Source organism: Raphanus sativus, chromosome 1 (genome assembly GCF_000801105.2).
Source record: "Raphanus sativus cultivar WK10039 chromosome 1, ASM80110v3, whole genome shotgun sequence".
Lineage (NCBI taxonomy): Eukaryota > Viridiplantae > Streptophyta > Magnoliopsida > Brassicales > Brassicaceae > Raphanus > Raphanus sativus.
Window position 1 is genome coordinate 23,125,756 of NC_079511.1, and position 19,743 is coordinate 23,145,498.

The 19,743-nt window shown below is 36.4% G+C and overlaps 3 protein-coding genes across 3 annotated transcripts; all 3 read left to right on the forward strand.

Annotated features, from left to right (window-relative positions):
* Positions 1–2,502: 2,502 nt before the first annotated feature.
* LOC108856635 (myosin-3) lies at positions 2,503–9,768 on the forward strand. The gene is made up of 24 exons (XM_018630492.2): positions 2,503–2,922; positions 3,409–3,722; positions 3,789–3,890; positions 3,982–4,125; positions 4,214–4,364; positions 4,445–4,472; positions 4,614–4,779; positions 4,873–4,936; positions 5,042–5,055; positions 5,145–5,229; positions 5,429–5,532; positions 5,613–5,751; positions 5,879–5,997; positions 6,192–6,344; positions 6,756–6,845; positions 6,975–7,052; positions 7,242–7,400; positions 7,503–7,709; positions 7,802–8,007; positions 8,108–8,243; positions 8,325–8,454; positions 8,559–8,705; positions 8,777–8,844; positions 8,920–9,768. The coding sequence occupies exons 2-24, from the start codon at positions 3,414–3,416 to the stop codon at positions 9,568–9,570; spliced, it is 3,450 nt and encodes a 1,149-aa protein (XP_018485994.1). The 5' UTR covers positions 2,503–2,922; positions 3,409–3,413; the 3' UTR covers positions 9,571–9,768.
* Positions 9,769–11,443: 1,675 nt separating this feature from the next.
* LOC108812428 (uncharacterized) lies at positions 11,444–15,740 on the forward strand. The gene is made up of 11 exons (XM_018584688.2): positions 11,444–11,812; positions 12,200–12,483; positions 12,590–12,784; positions 12,899–13,245; positions 13,405–13,696; positions 13,998–14,156; positions 14,234–14,599; positions 14,824–14,889; positions 14,975–15,023; positions 15,178–15,301; positions 15,423–15,740. Exons 1-11 carry the CDS (start codon positions 11,461–11,463, stop codon positions 15,499–15,501), a joined length of 2,313 nt encoding a protein of 770 aa, XP_018440190.1. The 5' UTR covers positions 11,444–11,460; the 3' UTR covers positions 15,502–15,740.
* Positions 15,741–15,942: 202 nt separating this feature from the next.
* On the forward strand, positions 15,943–18,542 carry LOC108856670 (probable mitochondrial import receptor subunit TOM40-2). The gene is made up of 11 exons (XM_018630525.2): positions 15,943–16,227; positions 16,549–16,630; positions 16,705–16,810; positions 16,919–17,014; positions 17,109–17,159; positions 17,278–17,370; positions 17,548–17,649; positions 17,748–17,816; positions 17,896–17,979; positions 18,084–18,179; positions 18,273–18,542. The coding sequence occupies exons 1-11, from the start codon at positions 16,107–16,109 to the stop codon at positions 18,330–18,332; spliced, it is 960 nt and encodes a 319-aa protein (XP_018486027.1). The 5' UTR covers positions 15,943–16,106; the 3' UTR covers positions 18,333–18,542.
* The last annotated feature ends 1,201 nt before the right edge of the window (positions 18,543–19,743 follow it).

The window sequence follows — 19,743 nt, forward strand, 5'->3', positions numbered from 1 at the left end:
GACCTTGTCTTCCTCCCTGTCTTCCTCCTGGAGAGTTCCAAGATCACAAGTACAATTGCCACATTTGCACACACGAAGGGGTCGATAGGTCGCCATGCTATCCCATATACGATTGAGCTTACCGAAGTACGACTCAATCGCGAGACCCCTTTGCTTGCAGCAAGCCAGCTCCGCCTTGATCTGTTGAATACGTGGTCCATTCAACACCGAGAACCTCCTTTTCAGATGCTCCCACAAGTCCTGAGCCACATCTTTGTGAGAGATGTTTGATCGCAAAGATGGCTCAATCGTCATTCTGATCCAAGATACAAGTAGCGCCTGGATCGTCCACCAATCCTCCAAGTCAGCAGATCCTTCTTTCGGTCGTTTGATAGATCCATCAACGAACCCAAATTTCTTGCGAGAACATAACGCTGTCTTGATCCCGCACGCCCACTCATCATAGTTTGTTCCTCGCAACAGAGGATGCGAGATCACAGCTCTGGGATTATCCGCGGAGTGCAAGTCATACGGTGAGATCTTCCTCCTCACTTCCGTTGTTATCGGGTTCGTGGGATTCACACCAGTCGAGTCAGTTGCTGCCATCGTTAATGGAGCTTTGTTTCAGAGTTTTATCAAGCAGAAAAAAAATTCAAGCTCTGATACCATATAATGGAACAGAGAGAGAAGTAGATGTCGAATGTTTTCTGTATATTACGTTCAAAGAGAATACATGGTTATATACAACTCAAGGAGATCATATCTCAACAAAGTATCTACTCTATTGTAACAAACCAAGACTTACGGAAATTAAGTCTATCTCCTTAACAACTAAACCATAAAGGCCTATAATCTCGGGACATATTCCAACATATATTAAAGCATGCTAAGATTTATAAGTCTTCTCTTGCTTATTATTGGATTGAGGTTTTTGGTTGCCAATCTTGGTTCCGACCAGTCTGTTAGTTTTTTTTTTTTTTTGCGTGTTGTCTGTGTGCAAAGTATACTTGATGGTTTCTTAGAATTGGAAAGTATGAAAACTGATTTATTGATCGGAATACATTCAGAAATAGAGTGGTTTATAAGAGTTTTGTTAGTGTTTGGAGTGATGTACGTGAAAGGTATGCTAGGTCTTTTGAAACTTCGGAGTGTGCAATTATGCTATTTATTCAGATATGTATATGAACTAGTTGGGATGTCGTAACTTGACCTAAACAAATGTTCCATAGGTTTAATAAGATTGCTGATTAAAGCATGCTAAAGTATAGTTTAATCTTAGTCATAATGAATGAATCGTGGATGACTTGAGAGTCTTGTTTTCATCTGTTTCGGAGTACATGATGCTGAAATTCATTGCTTTTGGGTTGATGTTGAAGGAAATGTTTATTGTAGCAAAATATGTTTTCATGTTTATGGCGGTTAGTTGCTTCATGTTTTTGTTCTCTACCTTAAAGCTAAACTCAATGATTGGTTTTGATTATGTTCAGTTACAACCGAGAAGTCTCTTTTGCTTGGACTGGAAGAAAACTGTATATTTGCTTTTAATGAGAGGTTTCACTTAAATATCTTTGTACATATCAAAATGTCTATATTTTTCGGTTCATTAGGATTTGATTATTATATATATTACGACAGTAAGTTTTTTTTTAATATGTACTGTAATTACTATCAAATTATGGTTGTAATTCTGTAACAAATTCGGGCTTGATTGGTATCTGCACCATCAGTCTTAATAAATAAAACGTACCAAATCCTTTAATTGACCACTATAGTATAGTGTAAGATTGGATAGATAGAATTAAACACAACTTCGGAGTGTCAAGGTGTACTCAAACACTTGGGGGTGTCTGCATCAGTCATTATCATTCTTTTGGCACCCACAAAAATGAGAAATGTTGTTTCGGCAAACTACTAGGCTACTAGCTAACTAGCAATTATAATTCTTGTTGAAAAATAAGGTCGAAGTATTTTATATTATTAACAATGAAACGAATATAAGCTAAGATATTCTCAGGTTGTAATGTTATAAACAGTTGGCCATTTTCTACCGAAAAAACATAATAATCTAGTATAAAATTGAGATGCCATCAGAACAATGGACCAACTCTAATTAATCTACGGTTACCTAATTGGTAGCCTTCTATTTATTTTGGACTTTTAGTTACCCCTCAATTCTCTTGAATTTTAATGGGTAAAAGATTGATATAATACTGAACACTATCATTTTAAATACAATTCATATAGTTCCCAGTAACATATTTATCAATCATTTGTACACGAAGATTTTTTAAAAAAAAATTAAACTAGTTCCGTTTTTAGTTACAGTTTAAAATTTTAAAAAGTCATTAAATAAGGAAAATATCATCATTAAACTTTGTGATACCCATAATTTTGAAAACAAAAATGAAAAATCGGCTAATAAGAAATATCAAAGGGTATAATAGGAAAATCGACCACGTGAGGTTGCTGAAAATTCCACTAGGTGGTGGTGGTGGCTGGCCAAAAGAGACATTCATCAAAACTTCTGTCAGAAATCGGATGACCAAATTAAAAAAAAAAAGTAGAAAATTTAACAAAGAAAACAGTTTTACTAAACAGAGAAAGAAGAAAAGGAGTTGCATTTGCTTCTTCTGTCGTCTTCCCGATTTTCTCTCCAAATTTTCTCGATCTTCTCTCTCAAATTTTCTTTACTCACTATTGTTACTGTAGTACCCCCCGGTCCAAAGTGTTAGGAGTATTTATTTTTCCTTCTCCTTTTATATTCTATTCCTTGTTTATCGTTTTCCCGAATAGTCTACGTCTAGAATCTCGGAAATTTATAAAGTGTGTGTGAATGAATGTCTGTGTCTATGACCAAGATCTATCTCATCGGTTGAATCAAATTCTCGCGAATCTCAAGTCTCTCACTGGTTCCTGATTTGGTTTTCTAATTTAGAAAAAAAGGTAATTGATTTCACAACTTTCAATCTTTACTCTCTTCTTGATCTTTTCTTATGAAATCAAGAAATCAAAATCTGTATCTATGGAAGCGGTCTTGTGCTGCTGAAGAAACTGGTTTGTTTTAGATCTCACCAAGATCAAAAGCTGAGTGTAAGAACAAGCCTTAGATTTGTTATTTGAGTGAGATCTTCTTTTTGGTGAAATCCATTGGATCTTGCATTGCTTTTTCACTTCATTTAGACAGAAAGATTGCCTAATCTTTTTTTTTGCTTTTTGCTTGATTATGCAACTGTTTGTAATAGCGACTGAACATGACTGAATACTTTAGTCTACGTCCTCCTAAAAGTATGGTCCCTCTCTGTTGTTCTCTTGTTTAAACTTTGGTCTCTCTCTGTCTTCTTCTTTAAGCAAACCACAAAACACTTTTGTCTTTCTGGTCTCTCTTCCCTTGAACTAAACAGCGGTCTCTCTCTCCCTCTCTTTTTACAGGAAATATGTCCCAGAAGGTTAAGCCATCTGTTCAGTCACTTAAATCAATGCCAGCGGATTATAGATTTCTTGGTTCACCGCCACTCTCTGATCCCCTTGAGAACTCGAGTGCTCTTGTGAAAGATCTGATTATTCCACGGAATGGTCACTTGAAGAATGGGTTCAATGGAACTGGAGATAATGGTAATGAGGATTCACCGTACAGCGTTTCAAATGGAGAGGTGTCTTCAATTGTTGATGGAGATCCTATTGTGCCGTTGCCTCAGAATACTGACCGTAGGTGGAGCGACACAAGCGTATATGCTCGGAAGAAGGTATGCTTATGGTTGATCTTTTTTTGGTTTGGTCCAACAAATACTAGAGCAAACATTCTTTTCCAGGTACTGCAATTTTGGGTCCAACTTCCAAGTGGTAACTGGGAGCTGGGGAAGGTGTTGTCAACTTCAGGAGAAGAGTCTGTTGTTAAACTTCCTGAGGGAAATGTAAATGACTCTTTTAATTCCCTGATTTAGATGTTGATTACTATTTTTAAGTGTTTGAGCAGAATCTAAATACTGCAACTTGATTTAACAGGTTTTAAAAGTCAGATCAGAGACACTAGTACCTGCAAATCCTGATATACTTGATGGAGTAGATGATCTCATGCAACTAAGTTACTTAAATGAACCAGCGGTGTTGTACAACCTTGAGTATAGGTACAACCAAGACATGATATATGTAAGCCGTTTCTGCTGATTTAGTACCCTGAATTCTATTGTAAATTTTGTTTTATTTCTTTTCTGAGTTTTTCTCCTTATGGTGCTAGACAAAAGCAGGACCCGTTCTAGTGGCTGTGAATCCCTTCAAAGAGGTTCCTTTGTATGGAAATAGTAACATTGAAGCATACAGGAAAAGATCAAATGAGAGCCCTCATGTCTATGCTATTGCAGATACAGCAATCCGTGAAATGATACGAGGTGGGATCATCTTTCTTAATTAGTTTAACCGTATTGCACTCTATGTTTTCATTCTTATCCTGTTTTGTTTTCCATTCCAGATGAAGTTAACCAATCCATCATTATAAGGTTAGTCAGAGTTTCTTCCTATTTAAGTTAGCTGCTATTACAACTTAGGTAACTACATGTTTCAATATTTCGCTTGTGCTGGTATGGTAGGGGTAAATCTTTGTAAGTGTTTTCTTATCACAAGATATGTTTTCAATACAGTGGAGAGAGTGGAGCAGGGAAAACTGAGACAGCAAAGATAGCAATGCAATACTTGGCTGCTCTTGGAGGTGGGAGTGGGATCGAGTATGAGATATTAAAGACTAATCCCATATTGGAAGCATTTGGAAATGCCAAAACATTGAGAAACGATAATTCCAGCCGTTTTGTAAGCCCCCAATCCCCATTATAGCTTTTATGCATTGAATGTTTTGGGCCTCTGCTAGTATCATAATATTTATTTGATGTTAATATTTGACAGGGGAAGCTGATAGAGATTCATTTTAGTGAAACAGGAAAGATTTCCGGTGCTAAAGTTCAAACATGTAAGCACAAACCTTGTAGTTGCTCCTGTATCACAGTGTTTTGTTATTCTTTTTCCTATACAAATGCTAACTTAGTTTTTTTTGCTGTTTCTTCAAATTTTGCAGTTTTATTAGAAAAGGTAAGTTCCTCTATATAGTTTTAGCTGCTTCGATACATACTTTGGTAACATTGCCATGTTTCCTTTTAATTCTGACACATTTTTAATAGTCTAGAGTGGTTCAATGTGCGGAAGGAGAAAGGTCATATCATATATTTTATCAGCTTTGTGCTGGGGCTTCACCTACGCTTAGAGGTAAAATTTGGTAAATCTGAATCCTACAAAGAGCTTATTAAAAAAATTCTATGGTTGCATCCCTTGCAAGTCGAAATGTTCTTTTTTTTTTTCTGATCAAAGCAAGTCGAAGTGTTCAGCGTAGATTATTAGTTACTGGCTAAGTGGGAACAATATGTATATCTGACTTTTTTTTTAATTTCACTCATTGTCAAATCAGAGAAGCTAAATTTGACAAGCGCAGAAGAGTATAAATATTTGCAACAGAGCAATTGTTATTCAATCAATGGAGTTGATGACGCTGAACGTTTTCAAGCTGTCACGGTAAACATCATTTCAGTCAATTTAATTTGTTCTTTCAGACATTTAATTTGATTGTCCGATTGAAAAACTTGCTGTTACAGGAAGCTCTGGATATTGTGCACGTTAGTAAAGAAGATCAAGAAAGCGTGTTCGCAATGCTTGCAGCAGTTTTATGGCTAGGGAATGTTTCTTTCACCGTTATTGACAATGAAAACCACGTTGAACCTAAGGAAGATGAGAGTAAGGCTCTTTAGTCCGAAAATGATTCTATCCTTTTCTGTATATTGTGTTCGAAAATGCCACCGTTAAAAGTTTTTGTATCCTTCTCTTGCACTTAAGTTACTGTAATTTTTGCTTTTTTCTTCAGGTTTGTCAACTGTTGCTAAATTGATTGGCTGCAAAATCAATGAGCTTAAGCTAGCTCTATCAAAGCGTAATATGAAAGTGAGAAATGATACTATTGTACAGAAGCTAACACTATCGCAGGTAAGCCGTTTATAGAATCGCTAGCATTTAGTTTTTTTTTATTTTTTCACTGTATTCTGAGTAACGTGTGTAGTCATGATCTATGCTTCTTATTTATTTTGCATCAAGCCTTGCAGTACATGATTATTCCTTCCGGAGATAATGACTTGTTTATTCCTTTGTGTGCTGAAACTCTATATATTTTTTACTTTCAGGCCATTGACGCAAGAGATGCTTTAGCAAAGTCAATTTATGCCTGCCTATTTGACTGGCTGGTTGAACAGATAAACAAATCTCTTGCGGTGGGAAAAAGGAGGACTGGCAGATCCATCAGCATTCTGGATATCTATGGCTTTGAATCATTCAATGTATGCTTCTTCTACTCTAACTATTTTCTTTTTTTTTCCTGCATGAACTCACGGAAGCTATCAAAGTTAAATCACTGAATCATGACAACCATAGAAACTTATAGGAAACATTCGTCAGGACCTGGAGGAACTGTCATTAGAAGCGTGACTGTTAAATTCCATAATACACTGCACTTTCTCTACGTTAATCTATCTGCTTGAAAATCTGAATGCTTAGGAACTATTTTTCGTATTTTCTCATAGAGATTTTAGTTTATTTATTTTTTAAATCTCAACTTGTTGTTGTATCCACATTGCATGATGAGAAAGAATGGGAATACATTTTACAGGAAAGTGGTTTGATGTATGCATCTTCTGTTTAAATTTTGTACCAATGTCAATATTGCTGAATAATTGCTTCACATGTTGCAGAAGAATAGTTTTGAGCAGTTCTGTATAAATTATGCAAATGAGAGATTGCAGCAACACTTTAATCGTCATCTATTCAAGCTGGAGCAGGAGGTAAAGTATCTTTTTTTTTTTTTGAAAAATTTGTTTCAGGAGGTAAAGTATCTACTATCTAGGTTGAGCATTCACATGACAGACAAACTATCCAGTTCTGAGGCTTAATATGTCTTTCTGCTCTTCCAGGAATATATCCAGGATGGCATTGACTGGACAAGGGTTGATTTTGAGGACAACCAAAATTGTCTCAGTCTCTTTGAAAAGGTAATGGTATTAACTAATGTGATACCAGCACATGCTACATATGGGTACATCTGTTATGAGGTTTGGTGATGACTTCGATCATCAAGCTTCGTAGAAATTGTTGAGATGTATTGTGTTGGAGCATACTTATTGTTTATTCCAAAGCATGTGTTCCAAGTTCTAAGACAGGTAAATATCACTTCTGTGCAGAAACCATTAGGTCTGCTCTCGCTTCTTGATGAGGAATCCACATTTCCGAATGGCACAGATCTGACATTTGCCAACAAGCTTAAGGAACACCTAAGTACTAATTCCTGTTTCAGAGGAGATCGAGGGAAGGTTTTTACGGTTTCTCATTATGCTGGAGAGGTAATAAGCTTTAGAAAACTCAGTGGCACTGTTTTACAGAACATAAGGCATGTTATGTTGTTGGGTCTGTGGGTTCATTTTTACTTGCTTTTCCAAACTCAGGTTACGTATGAGACAACTGGATTTCTAGAGAAGAACCGGGATTTACTGCATTCAGATTCTATTAAGCTTTTGTCATCTTGCTCTTGCCACCTACCTCAAGCCTTTGCTTTTAGTATGCTAATTCATTCTGAAAAACCTGTTGCTGGTCCTTTATACAAAGCAGGTGGAGCTGACTCCCAGCGACTGAGTGTAGCAACTAAATTTAAGGTAAGTCACTTTTGCCTTAAACACAGATTTCTTCTGTTTTCTCATCATGTTATAATAACTAATTAGTGACCATGCCTGGATACATCTTTCAGGATCAACTTTTCCAGTTGATGCAGCGTCTAGGGAACACGACACCACATTTCATTCGCTGCATAAAACCAAACAATGTTCAGTCTCCGGGGTTGTATGAGCAAGGTCTTGTCTTACAGCAGCTAAGATGTTGTGGTGTCCTAGAGGTGGTTCGAATTTCCCGGTCCGGATTTCCCACCAGAATGTCTCATCAGAAATTTGCTAGAAGGTGACAAACTCCCATCAGTATTCAGTAGCGGCACTTCCATAGTTTTGCAATAATGTTGAATAGTCAAAACATTCATGTTGTTTCTCTTGTCACACTTCAGGTATGGTTTCCTTCTGCTGGAGAGCATTGCAACAAAAGATCCTCTTAGTGTTTCGGTTGCGATTCTTCATCAGTTCAACATCTTGCCAGAGATGTATCAAGTCGGCTACACAAAACTGTTTTTCAGAACTGGCCAGGTACTATATAGCTAGTCTTTTTATGTCTTCACTTTCTCTAGAAGGGGCCCCAAATTAGGAACTCTTACTTCACCTTTGCAGATTGGGGTTCTTGAAGATACAAGGAACCGTACTCTTCATGGGATCTTACGTCTCCAAAGCTGTTTTAGAGGGCACCAAGCACGTAGTCGTCTAAGAGAGCATAAAAGAAGAGTTACCGTTCTTCAATCATGTATAACACCTAGTCTCATTTCAATGTTTTGGTAATCTCTGTAAAGTGGAGACAGTTTCAGTTTAACTTGAGCTACGGCTTCTTCATACCTCCTGTTGTTTCAGTTGTTCGCGGAGAAAAGGTAAGAAAGGAATACACAGAGTTACTTCGGAGGCATAGAGCTTCATCTGCTATCCAAAGCCATGTTAAGAAAAGGATTGCTAAGAGACAATATAAAGCCACCGTTGATGCATCTGTTGTAATACAGTCAGGTAAAAAAGGGTTGATTAAACCGTGAAATGTCAAACGGATTGGATTTATTAAAAGTTTCCTTTACTTGCAGCAATTCGTGGCGAGCTGGTTAGAAGATGTGCTGGGGATATTGGTTGGCTAAATTCTGGAGGCACCAAGGTCCTAGATTACTTTATCTCACGTAAGGTTTATAAATGAACATTACTTGACTTGTGAACTGATTTGTTTACGCAGAGAAATGAGTCAGACGAGGTGCTGGTGAAGGCATCAGTACTTTCAGAACTTCAGCGCAGGGTTCTGAAAAGCGAAGCTGCACTTCGTGAGAAAGAAGAGGAGAACGACATTCTCCGACAAAGACTCCAGCAGTACGATAACCGGTGGTCTGAATACGAAACAAAGATGAAATCAATGGAAGAGATCTGGCAAAAGCAAATGAGATCATTGCAGTCGAGTCTTTCCATTGCAAAGAAAAGCCTAGAGGTGGAGGACTCAGCGAGAAACTCCGATGCGTCTGTGAACGCAAGCGATGCAACTGATTTTTCAGGAAGTGGTGATTTCAGGACACATGCGAGAACAAGAAGTGTAGGTGTGGGTTTAAGTGTGATAAGCAGGTTAGCAGAGGAGTTCGGACAGAGAGCTCAGGTGTTTGGTGATGACACAAAGTTCTTGATGGAAGTGAAGTCTGGTCAGGTGGAAGCGAACTTGGATCCGGAGAGGGAGCTAAGGAGGTTGAAACAGATGTTTGACACGTGGAAGAAGGATTATGGAGGGAGACTAAGAGAGACGAAACTGATACTTGGTAAACTTGGGAATGGAGAAAGTGGTGGTTCAGCCGAGAGGGTGAAGATGAAGTGGTGGGGGAGGTTGAAGAGTACCAGGTTTTAATGGTCTTGTCTTTTCTTGAGACGCACGCCTCTATTTATTTTCACACGTTTGTTGTTATCTGCGGTTTTGGTTGAGAAGGCTCCATGGTACTAGAAAGAGTCATGACTCTCATTTCCATTCAAATATACTTAAAATTCAGTAAATATTCTTCTATATATTAAACATATATTTATAATATTTCTATAGTTGAAAGAAGTATCCTAAGAACTCTCTCTCTATTCATTCTCTTTCGAACTCCTCTTGTGGACCAACGCGAATTAACTTTGAAAAAAATAATTTTTGAAAACGTAAAAAGCAAAATATATTGAGACAAATACATGTTTAAGATTTCTTATTATTGTGTGAGTGAATAATCTTACATATCTTACATGTATTTATAACAGCTTCAAAACTCGATTTTTTTCTTATAAGAATACATACTTATATAGAAAATATAAATTTTCTAAACCGAAAATCTCAGATGCCAACCTTGATAGCGAGTTTATCTTCCTACCAACGAATGCTAACCTTTTATTGATGCACATAGATTTAAAACACACAGATGCAACACTCACCATCTCTCTTGCTCTTTGTTCTAGTGGTCGAGAAGGTAATACCTTTTCAGCTGTCGGTCACTACCTCCTCTTTTTCAATCTTTTAGTTACTTGTCTCATTTTTAGATTTATCTGTCTTTCTTCTCTTTCTTGTTTTAATCTCTAAATTTTTATCGATCTTTTGCGAATTTAGACAAAGAAAAAAAATTTGAAACTAGAGATTCCTTGGGTGCTAAGGATACTTTGGAGCTAAGGCAAAGAAATTTGAGTCGTCATTGTCTACGGGTCCTTAGCTGCTGGACGCCTTTGGTTGTCAGAGACTGGTTCCAAGAATCAACCAGTGAGCTGTAGCGTCTTCTCTCTGTTTCTTTCTTTTGTCATGTCGACGTTCTTACGGCGGATCTGAAACCAGTGTATTTAAAGCTTCTCCACTTTTCTTGAGTGAGGTGTCTTGGAGGCATGATACCGAGGACATATCTTCTTATTTTCAAACACCAACACTCATGGCAGTTCTTTGTTCGGGGATAGCTAGATCGTCTTTGTGATTTGGGGTTTTTGGAAACTAGGGTTTTCGAGAACAGACTCGTTGCTTTCCATTAGATCTGAAGGGCTGAGCCCTTGCCTAACATGGGATTCACCCGTTTTTGAGGAGTCGTTTTAGCTCCTCCTACATCTCACCTCATATTCGAAGTTTTATGGTATTTCCAGTGCCTGGCCGGATTTATATAGTCACTTAAAAAAAATTGATGCTCCTTCATTATAAATAAATATTCTTTATTTTATATTTAAAATTTAGTAAATAGTAAAAAAGTGTTAAAACATAGTTTATTTTTAAAAAAATGAAGTACAAAAATATCATAACTTTTCAAAATGAAAATAATTTTTTATCAATTTAAAAAATTAAAATCTTATAACAATTAATTGTTTGTTCGATGCCATTTAAAACAAGATTATAAAACCTTACAAAAAGATTTTAAAAAATATCTTACAAAAAGATTTTACAAAAAGATTATAAATGCCATTTAGGCTGTTATAAAAAAAAAGATTATAAAACCTTACAAAAAAGAGGGAGAAAACAGAGACTCAGAGCAAAATATTCCCACAAAATAATCAACAATGAAAAAAATCATGAAGCCACCAACATTCTCAAGTTCAATAGTAATTACTAATTAAACAGCATTGTTTTGAAATCGTATTTGATCAAAGCAAAAAATGTGATGAATGAGTTCGAATTGTGGAATTTAATTTAACCGGATTTGGTACAATCTAAACCGGAAATAACCGACCATCACCGAATAACAAACTCGTCCCGAGTATTGCGCTCGCCACTAGATAAACACCACCCAACCTGTAGTAGATGATAATAAGACGAGGACTCGTTGCTGCCCTTGGCTCTCACTTTCTCGCACCTCACCCTCCTCGTCTTCTCCACTTCGGTGCTTCTCTCTCTTGCCTCCCTCCTCTTCTTCCTCGCCGCAGCAGATCTAATCCACGCTTGTGTTCTTCATCGTTGCGGTTGACGACGGCATCGGGAGACATGGCGGAATCGAGATCCCCTCCCGCGGCGAAGAAAGTGGAGCACGTGATGCAGATGTTCGGTGACGTTAGGGTTGACAAATACTACTGGCTCCGCGACGATTCTCGTTGCAATCCCGATATGCTTTCTTACCTCCGTCAAGAAAATGACTATACTCATTCCGTCATGTCTGGTGAGTTAGGGTTTTAGGGATTTGGTGTGCACATTTCAGATCCGGTTTAATAATATTTCGGATTCCGGTTCGGTTAATAGGACTTGGATTTGGTTAGATTTTTTTTTTTTTTATGATTATGTGTTCCATTTTAGATCAAAACTTAGGTTGGTGTGGTCTCCGTGTGGATATTATCATATATTTAAATAAACTTTAAATTGAGTATTTGAGTTATTTATTTAGGTTTCAAATACTAATTCGGATTCTGTTTTTGAGTTTGGTTTAGGCTTTTCCGGTTAGAGTTCGGTTTAGACTCTGGTTTCAGTTACAAATGCTCATGCCTATAATACATTGACTGTGCAAGTTGTGAGATAATTAGATGGAAACTTTTTATTTTTTTTTGGGCAGGGACTAAGGAATTTGAGAATACGCTGTTTGCTGAAATAAGAGGGAGGATCAAAGAAGATGATATATCTGCACCTCTAAGAAAAGGTCCTTACTACTATTACAAGAAGAATCTTCAAGGAAAGGAGTATGTTCAGCACTGTAGGCGTTTGATTGCTGACAACAAAGCTGAACCTTCTGTTTATGATACCATGCCAACTGGTCCAGATGCTCCTCGTGAGCATATCATTTTGGATGAGAATATCAAGGCCCAAGAGTATGACTACTACAGTATTGGTGCCTTCAAGGTTAGACTCTGGGAGACTTTTGCTAGATATAGATTTTGATTTTTTTTTTTTTTAAACTGCTCTTTTGTTAACAGTGATGTTTCATTCTCTTTAATGCTGTCTTCAGGCTAGTCCAGATCATAAATTGGTGGCGTATGCAGAGGACACAAAAGGTGATGAGATATATACAGTGAATGTCATCGACTCTGAGACCCTGAAACCATTAGGACAGCCACTGAAAGGACTGACTTGTTATCTTGAATGGGCTGGTAATGATGCTTTGGTCTACATTACTATGGACGAAATCCTGCGACCTGATAAGGTTTACTTCTGAACCTTTTTTTTTATTTAGATTTTGCTATTAAGTATTGTTATTACATTGAATACTGTTTCTTTGGAACTTCATGTTGTTATTTCTGTGCATTCTTTGTGATAGGTTTGGTTACATAAGTTGGGGACAGAACAATCCAGTGATGTATGCCTTTACCACGAGAAGGATGATATGTTTTCTCTTGATCTTCACTCATCTGAGAGCCATAAGTACATATTTGTTGCATCCGAAAGCAAAACTACAAGATTTGTCTTCTCGCTTGATGTGTCCAAGCCTCAGGATGGACTCAAGGTGCTGACACCTCGTGAGGATGGCATTGATTCATCTGTCAGTCATCGAGGGAGCCACTTTTTCATCCAGAGAAGGAGCACTGAGTTTTACAACTCAGAACTGGTGGCCTGTTCAGTTGATGACACATCTAAAACAACAGTTCTGATTCCACATAGAGAAAGGTAAAACATACTTGTTAGATTCTATTTGCCATTGTCAGTGTTCATATCCAAAAATCCATAGGAACTTCCAACTAGTTCTTAATGCCATTTCTATATATTACGGGCTTAGACCTTTTATCATATAGCTAATAATTATTCTGTAATTTTTGATACGGACAGTGTAAAGATTCAGGAAATTCAGCTCTTTCGGGATCATCTTGCAGTGTTCGAGCGTGAACAGGGACTGCAGAAGATAACAGTTCATAGGCTTCCAGCTGAGGGACAGCCTCTGAACAAACTCCAAGCTGGTCGTAGTGTTAGCTTTATTGATCCGGTCTATTCAATTGACTCAACAGAGTCTGAATTTTCATCCATTGTTTTAAGGTTCCGCTACAGCTCCATGAAGACACCTCCTTCTGTGTATGACTATGACATGGATAGTGGCACTTCTGTTATCAAGAAGATTGACACAGTAAGTAAACTACTTAGTCTTCCGACTCCTGCATTTGGATCAATCTCCTATGCATTTAGATCAATTTCCTATGCATTCTGCACATATAGCTGTCAATTTTAATATTTGCAAATAATGCATAAGCGTATCCATTAATTGTGGCGAGTCCTATTTACATGAAACGAACATGAACAATTTAAAAATTCCTCTTTGTTTTCGTTTTTGGCTGTTACTTTACTTTTACAATTTTTTTTTTTTTGTACATAAGATGCTACACATGGTCATCGCTTGTTCTTTATGGTAACCTGATGCATTTTTACAGGTGTTGGGAGGTTTTGATGCGTCGAATTATGTTACAGAAAGGAAATGGGTCACTGCAGCTGACGGAACTCAAATTCCAATGTCTATTGTTTATAACAAAAACCTTGCAAAGCTCGATGGGTCTGATCCGTGTCTGCTTTATGGATATGGTTCATATGAGGTATCTTTAGCCGAAGCTCTTATGGCCTCTCACTTACTTTTTGTGTGCTAAGCTTTAAATCGTTCTTATCGTTACAGATTTCTGTGGATCCATATTTCAAGGCATCAAGGTTATCCTTGTTAGATCGTGGTTTTATCTATGTGATTGCCCATGTTCGTGGTGGTGGCGAAATGGGGAGGCAGTGGTACGAGAACGGAAAGTTTTTGAAGAAGAAAAACACGTTCACTGATTTTATAGCTTGTGCTGAATCTTTAATAGAACTCAAGTATTGCTCAAAGGAAAAACTGTGTGTGGAAGGAAGAAGTGCTGGTGGTCTGCTGATGGGTGCTGTTCTTAACATGAGGCCTGACTTGTTCAAGGTGGTTATCGCTGGAGTTCCTTTTGTAGACGTTTTGACGACAATGCTGGACCCAACTATTCCGCTTACGACATCAGAATGGGAGGTGGGTTTGATGCTTGTTCAAACATGAAATAACATACGTTCTTACTTTACAAAGTACATCATCTGCTTTTGTTTATAGTTGGGAATTCTCATGACATGGAACAGGATAGAACATAGATAGATTTCGCTCCTTGTGAATCAAGAAGCTATGATTTGATATTGTTTGGTATTCATCTGAAAACGTGTTTCATAAAATGTGTTATTGTTGGTTACTGTCATTTGTAGGAGTGGGGTGACCCCAGAAAGGAAGAATTTTACTTCTATATGAAGTCATATTCCCCTGTTGACAATGTGAGTATATCGCCGCTTTTGGTTATTATCTGCAATACATGACATGGAAGGTGTCTGCTATGACGCATCTATTCCAATGTAACAGGTTACGGCGCAGAATTATCCAAATGTTCTTGTAACCGCTGGGTTAAATGGTAAGCATTAGATTGCTTGTAATTTTGGCAAAGTATGCTACTTCCTGATCTTTGTGATCGATGGTTGCCCTGATTCTCTTTTGAAAAAGCTTGGCATATGATTAGTTTCTGACTTGTTGTTCTTTATAACTGTGTTGTGACTTGTGACCAACAGATCCAAGGGTCATGTACTCTGAACCTGCCAAGTTCGTGGCGAAACTGAGAGAAATGAAGACCGACAACAATTTGCTTTTGTTCAAATGTGAGCTTGGCGCTGGACATTTCTCCAAATCTGGGAGGTATGAACGTAGTCTCAACATTACAAACACATCCGCTTGTACTGGACTTGAGTTGTGTTCAAACTAAGGTCGGTTGGTTTTTGCTATGTGATTGACCAATGTTTGATGCTATAACGTGCAGATTCGAGAAGCTTCAGGAAGATGCGTTTACGTTTGCGTTCATGATGAAAGTTTTGGACATGATTCCTGATTCTGTGTGAGCGCTCATAAGAAAGCCTCTTTGAGAATTTAGATTGTGGTCTTTTCTTTAAAGCTCAGATTCCTTATAGACACATTTTTATGCGTTTGCTAATAAAGAGCTGAAGACTTAACGAGACCATATTAAAGAAGGCTTAATGATGGTCTGAAAAATGTTTCTTAACGATCATAGAGATTTAAAAATCAAACACTAATCTGTGTTACTCATTTTATTCTAAATGGATTTGATTGATTACAAGTATTTAACGTTGCTAATTGCATGCATATGAAGTTTTCATCAACATTTACATTTACATTACAAGTATTTAAGGTGAGGGTTCTTAACCACGCATTTTCATATGTTTATGTCTCTTAACTAAATGAGTTCGAAAATAATTCGGGTACGACCCGACTTATCCTTTTTAGGAAAGTAAAAAAATGAAACCGGGTCAGTCCAAATAAGGAAGGAAACGAAACCCTTGGCGAACACGCACATGTCACAAAACAAAAACAAAAAAAAAAACCTTAGAATCGAGTCTCCTCCTCTGTCTTCTCGCTTCTCTTTGCTTTATAAATCTCTCCAAGTTTCCTCTCTTTTCTGGACAAGTGTTTCTCTTCAGCAGCAGCTATGGCGGGCTTTGCACTACCGAATGTGACGGCACAACTCAAGTCCAAAATCGAAGAGAAAGTTGACTACTCAAACCTCCCTTGCCCTAAACCCTATGAAGATATCCACCTTGAAGCTACCAGTTGAGTACTCCACACACAAGAGTCTCTGTCTCTGTCTTGGGTTTCTGAGTTATAGGTCTTGCTTTAACTCTGTGTTTTATCGAACCTAACAAAACCTAAATCGAAATAGGTGTTGGCTCTTTAAGACTTATGTCTCTCTCCTATACCTGGATATAACCTTAAAGTTATGACCTTTGGTCTGTTTCTTGTTAAAGTTATGACCTTTGAGCTGTTTCTAGTTAATAGTCTTGTTACACTTTGACTTGGGGTGGGTTTTGTTATACTTTTTCAAGTATTATCCTTTTAAGTAAGATTGTGTGCGTTTTGATTTCACTTTGCAGAGTCTCTAAAGCCAGAACTCTTTGAAGGTTTCCGCCTAGACTACACCAAGAGGATGAACCACAAGTTTTCTATTATTCATAGGTACATTTTTTTTCTGAAGTTCATATTTGTGCGTCCTAAGTAACTAAGCTTGTGAGTTGATGTTTCAAAAACAGCTTACAGATGGGACCAACTGAAGTTCCTTATGACGGATCTGATGAGCAGGTTGTCAAGATTCCAACTTCCAGTTATAAGTTTGGTACAAGTTTCATTGACCCAAAGGTATTATATAAAATACTTTAATTTCTTGTGTGGTAGTATAATACTATTGATCTGTTTGTCAATCAACAAGTTATAAATAACATTGACCAACTTCTACCTTAAAACCAGTTGATGCTTGACGGAAAGCTCATGACGGATGGTACAGTTATTGCGAGATTCAACAGCGATTTAATGGACAACTTCACCGTCAAGACTACAGCTCAGGTACAATACAAGTTTCCTATTGTGTTCTTCTTCTTCTCTGATTAATTAGCCTCTTTTTTGTCCATAACCATATTTGTTTCTCTCTCTCCGACAGCTGACAAATGAGCTAGATAAGTCGCAAGGGGTGCTCACCTTTGATTACAAGGTGCGGGATGATCTGTGTTCAATATTTTTTTTGTGTCTATATGTATGAAACATGTTTTGATTCTTTTAGCTTGTTTTGACAATGATGCATGGTTTACGTTTTTGTTTTTGTTTTGTAGGGGTCTGACTACAGAACTCAGCTTCAGCTTGGAAACTACAGGAATCAGTTCGGGCCTGGAACCAGTTCGCTGTTCAGAGCTAACTATATTCAGGTGTGAAGCAAACAAAACTGGTCCTTGCTATTATGTTTTTAACCATCTCAAGCTCTGTTCTATTAAGCTCTCTGCTATGACTGAGATGTTTTCTTGTGTTATCATTCGATAAACTTTTTGTTAGTTACTAAAATATAAACCCTTTCTTGTGTTTATATTTATTTTGTTTTCTTGCAGCATGTCACACCCAAACTATCTTTAGGTGGCGAAGTTTTATGGCTTAGTGAGAAAAGCAACTCTACTGTTGGTTATGTAGCTAGATACGAGACTGATAAAATGGTAAACGCTTTCTTCTCCAAATGAGAATTTGGGCAAACTTCTCAATGTTCTTTTCTTTTGATCTTCAAGCTAACTTTCACTATTATGTTACCAAACAGGTTGCCTCTGGGCAAGTTGCTTCCTCTGGTGTGGCTATCATGAACTATGTTCATAAGGTTACAAACAAGGTAGGCAATTCCAGTCTCATCTTTATAGAGTTTGATTAAGCTAAAACTCATGATTTTTTTCTTTCTTTGTAATGATCAGATCTCTCTAGCAGCAGATTTCTTTTACCATTTCATGGTGAGAGAAGGTGCAGCTAGTGTTGGGTATGACATCATGTTCAGACAGGTATGTACTTCCTTTGTCCTGTTGGAGTCTTGAAACAACCAACCTAAAAGAAATGTTCTAATTAAGTGTTTTTTTGTTTGTTTGTTTGTTGTGTTTGGTTTTAGAGTCGAGTAAGAGGAAAGATCGATTCTAATGGTGCTGTTTCTGCTCACGTGGAAGAACAATTGTGTCCTGGACTCGGTTTGCTTCTGTCCGCAGAGGTAAAGAAACTAACTTTAAGCATTCGGCTTCATGTTCATGTATGTTAATAATGATTTGGTTATTAAAAAGGACCCTTTTGTTGAATTAAACAGGTGGATCATGTGAAGAAGGATTACAAGTTTGGTTTGGGCTTTAAATACGAAGGCCTCTAGATTTGGTTCTCTTTAGGCGTTGTTTATCCTCAAAGAGTTATCAGTTTAGGAAAGTGACTGTGAGGCACTCCCTCTCTTATCTCTCACACACTCTGGTTAAGGTTTTATGTGTTTTTGTGTATTGCTTCCAAAAGAATATACTACTTGGCAAGAAGGTTTCTTCATGCCCAATACGTTATTTTAATCTAATGTCTTAACTTTAGATTTTTTCTTTTTCTCTTCTCAAAATATAAATCTTATACCTAAACTAAAAACAGTTTTTTAAATGAACTAACAAAATAGTTTAAAATCTAATCACTTAAAGCATCTTCAATGTTTACTCTAAAATGGTGGAACACCAAAATGAAGTGAAGTTTTGTTCCAATGTTTTTTTTTCTGAACATCAAAGGTTTTGTTCCAATGTATTATTTCATTTTTACTCCAAAGATAATATTTTAAAATGATTCTATTTTCATTTTATTAATAATTATTTATAATACCTTATACTTATGAATTTTTACCAATTAACCCCAACTATTTTATGTTGACAAAAATTCCTTAAAATATAGTTTGTTTAAATTAAACATTAATTATTAAAAAGTACAAGAAATTATAAAAAGACAATATATATGTTGGTTCAATAACAACAATAGAATATTTTCCCCAGAAATGATGAACTAATGCATTTCATAATGAAAAATGAGTTCTTTTATTTTTGATATTCTTAAATCAAGCAAGAAATTTTGAAGAAGTGGAGTTTCTCTTCGAAATTCAATTGGTGCATCGAGTTCACGTTTATCTTCAATTATTATATTATGTAAAATTATATATATAGTTATGATGTCACTATAAAATCACTTATTTATGTTTTTTATTTTATATTATTTAAATTTGTTTTTATCTAAAATTATTTTAGGGATCTTTATGTAAAATTATAAAATAATCATTTATGAAATATCCTATTTTTCATGTCATTGTATTATTTTTAAATATTATTTAAGTAATAAATAAAAACATTAAAATTTAAAGGATCATTTTAAAAATAAAAAAGGTTCAACTCCAAAATGGAGTAATAAGTAAAATTATTCCATAAATCCTAGTCATTATTCCATTTTAGAATTGAAAATAGAGTGAAGTTGGAGAAAATTTTATTCCAAAATGATTTTTGGAGTATAAAATGTAGTACAGTTAGAGATGTCTGTTAGCCCTTGAAATTCTAAACCATACATTATGATAACTACACCCTCTGTTTTACTTTACATTTACATGTTGTTATACAAATATAAAAAAAATTGTTTGTTATAAAATATCCTTGAAGTTTGGAGAATAGCACAACTATTACACCAAATATTTTTTTAATTTAAAAATACAATAAAATAAAGAATAGCACCAAATTTCAGAAAATAATAATTAAAAAATTAGTTTGTACGTT